This window comes from Penaeus chinensis, chromosome 2 (genome assembly GCF_019202785.1).
Source record: "Penaeus chinensis breed Huanghai No. 1 chromosome 2, ASM1920278v2, whole genome shotgun sequence".
Taxonomy (NCBI): domain Eukaryota; kingdom Metazoa; phylum Arthropoda; class Malacostraca; order Decapoda; family Penaeidae; genus Penaeus; species Penaeus chinensis.
The window spans coordinates 16293500-16295999 of record NC_061820.1 but is presented as its reverse complement, the minus strand read 5'-3'; the positions used below and the strand labels follow the sequence as shown (position 1 = coordinate 16295999).

The following is a 2500-nucleotide window of genomic DNA, read 5'->3' as shown; positions in this document are numbered from 1 at the left end:
TCCCTTATCCTTGATCATTACCGCCTCACTATGTCTATACATATCACTCCTTGCATCATATCTGTCCCATCCAGCACCATCACTGTCGCCACTGCCTATATTTGTTTTGTCCACCGCGCGTTGATCAGCTGGTGGATGTGGCACTGCCGGCAGAGTGCCCGACCCGGGGTGGCACCAACGTGGGTCTGTGTTGGCTACTGGCGATGTTCCTTGCATTGATAGCGAGACGTAACTGTCTCCAGGCATAGCAGCGCCCTCTGGGATCTCATCTGCACACGATTCTTCTGGCTCTCCCCACGTGTGAGTTACAATGTAATGGGTCTCCAGGTGCCCCGAGGAACACCCACACTCGCCCTCGTCATCGAAGCGGCACGTCCCACACACGCACTTTTCTGTGCCGTTTGCACTTTGGTATCTGCTGGAATCATCACACATGCCTTTGGCGTCTGTCTCTGGCATCCTGTCCGTCGGCGAGAGGACGTCCGTCAGGGAGGCGGACGTCAGTATTTGCCTCATGACGCGGAGTTCGGCCTCCGAGGTGCACATGTTGACCTCCGGCGAGCGAGTGTGTTCCTCTTGATCCTTTCGCTTCTCTTCGCCCTCGTCCTCGCACTCGTCGTCAAACATAACAGGCGAAGTGACAGGACGTAGCGCATCCGCTCTCGGGTCTCTCGTATCTTTTTATCACGTTATCGCATTCCTTTTCCTCATCCTCAGGTGCGTCTTCCGGGCTGCAAGGTCGAAGTCATAATAGACGTCCGAGTCCTGCTCAGCCACGTTGGGCAATGCGGGCGGGGACGGGAGGCAGAGGCGTAGGGAGGGCTCTGACGTCACCACGTGAATGGGGCGGAGGTTCGGGTCGTCCACCGGGTCCAACTGGGGGTCGTCCAGCGAGGCATGGCGGCACTCCATGGACGCATAGTGGTCCTCCGGGCCCGGCGTCACCAAGGACGTCTGCTCGAGGGCCACCGAGCCTCCTGACCCCACGCGAAGGCTTGTTTGCAGGCGGCGAGCGAGGCCCTCCGCCCGGGCCCGGCAGTTCATGGCGAGAAGAGAGGACAGACTGCATGGTAGAGGCCAACCGACCTCGGTAACCCCAGGTTTGGCCCCGCCCTTTATCTCAGTCGCCACGCCTTCTTGCATTGCGTCACCCATGTTGTCTCCCGCAGAGGATGACGTCACCGTATACTGCCACCAGCATCGTGATAGGCCTATGAGCGCGTAGGCGGCGGTCGTAGGGGCATCGCACCAGATGGCAACGGCGTTACAGCAGTGTGCAACGACGGAGGTAGACGGGGCACGCTCTCGCTCCTCCTGCTCTGGCTCCACCCTGCCAGACGATGGCCCCGCCCCCTCCGCTGGCGTCAGGCAGTACGTCACGTGCGCTCTCCCTTCCACCTGCGATAAATATAGCGTTGTTACGATTACCTGAGCCACCAGCCCTTACCCTACCCCCGATGCCCGCCCGCCTAACTTTGGTCACGGAAGAAAGGTCACGGACAAAGGTCAAAGCTGTAATGTGTATAGTGCTGCTGGGTGAAAATAACAAAAAAAGGTTCTTAGGGAAATGAAGTTATCTGCTGCAACTAATGACGCATTAGATGTGATTGTGTGGCGTCTCGACGCGAGAATGAAAATGAAAGACCCTCGGTGATCATTACTGGAATCAATTGCCCCTCCTCAGCTTCCCATGGCATGGCCCTCCCTCGCCATACTCACCTGTTCACCTGCATCCTCCACCTCCACCTGGTGCCCCTGAACACCATGTAACACAGTCATCCCTCCTTCTCCTGCAGCACCTCCTGCAGATCATGCTTTCACCCACACTAGTCTAGTGAGTAGAGATGGATGAGGATTTAGGACGTGAGAGAACGGCCGCGACAGAGACTGCGGTCTAGCTTGGCACCGCCTGCGCCTGGCGGGCGGGCGGCCACGGACGCTGTGCGTAGCAACGTTTGGTGACCTTGAGTCTGGCTTCGCCGGGACCGCACTCTCTGACCCGCGAGTTGACCTTTGCATTAACTCTCATGTCTTGCATAATATTATTTAATGAAGTATTCTTATATCTACGAGGACACCGATTTAAAGTAAATGGTAGTCAAGAATGTGATATAGTGGGATAATTTAGTAAACAAGGAAACAGTTTATTCCTGATTTGTTTATAAGACCATATTATAAACAATTAACAAACAAACCAGAATAATGTGCTAAAAAACAAGTACAATATTAGTAGATGGATTAATACATACGATTTTTTACACACGCGTTATGAAATCAATATTACATGTATTAGTATTATTCAGGTATGACGAAGAAATACTTTAAATGAGGAAACATAAACAGTGAACCAAACATCTAACACGTATAACAGTACCTGCAGCGCAACTTCGGCGACGCCCTCCTGTAGCTCGTGAGAAGCACCGCGTTCACATCCCTCCGTGCTTCTTCATCTCGGGATCTAAAACAAAACAGAGGGTGTGAATTCCCTGATTGAAAAGAA

At 53.7% G+C, this 2500-nt stretch overlaps 1 protein-coding gene across 1 annotated transcript in view; it reads right to left on the bottom strand.

Annotated features, from left to right (window-relative positions):
- The window catches only part of LOC125031674, a 20512-nt gene extending 18080 nt beyond the window's left edge, over positions 1-2432 (bottom strand). The window contains 5 exon segments of the mRNA XM_047622562.1: positions 1-642; positions 644-735; positions 738-1398; positions 1720-1831; positions 2375-2432. The exon segment at positions 1-642 is cut by the window's left edge and continues 1167 nt beyond it. Coding sequence (XP_047478518.1) covers positions 1-642; positions 644-735; positions 738-1398; positions 1720-1779 — 1455 coding nt within the window. The 5' untranslated portion in view covers positions 1780-1831; positions 2375-2432.
- Positions 2433-2500: the final 68 nt, after the last annotated feature.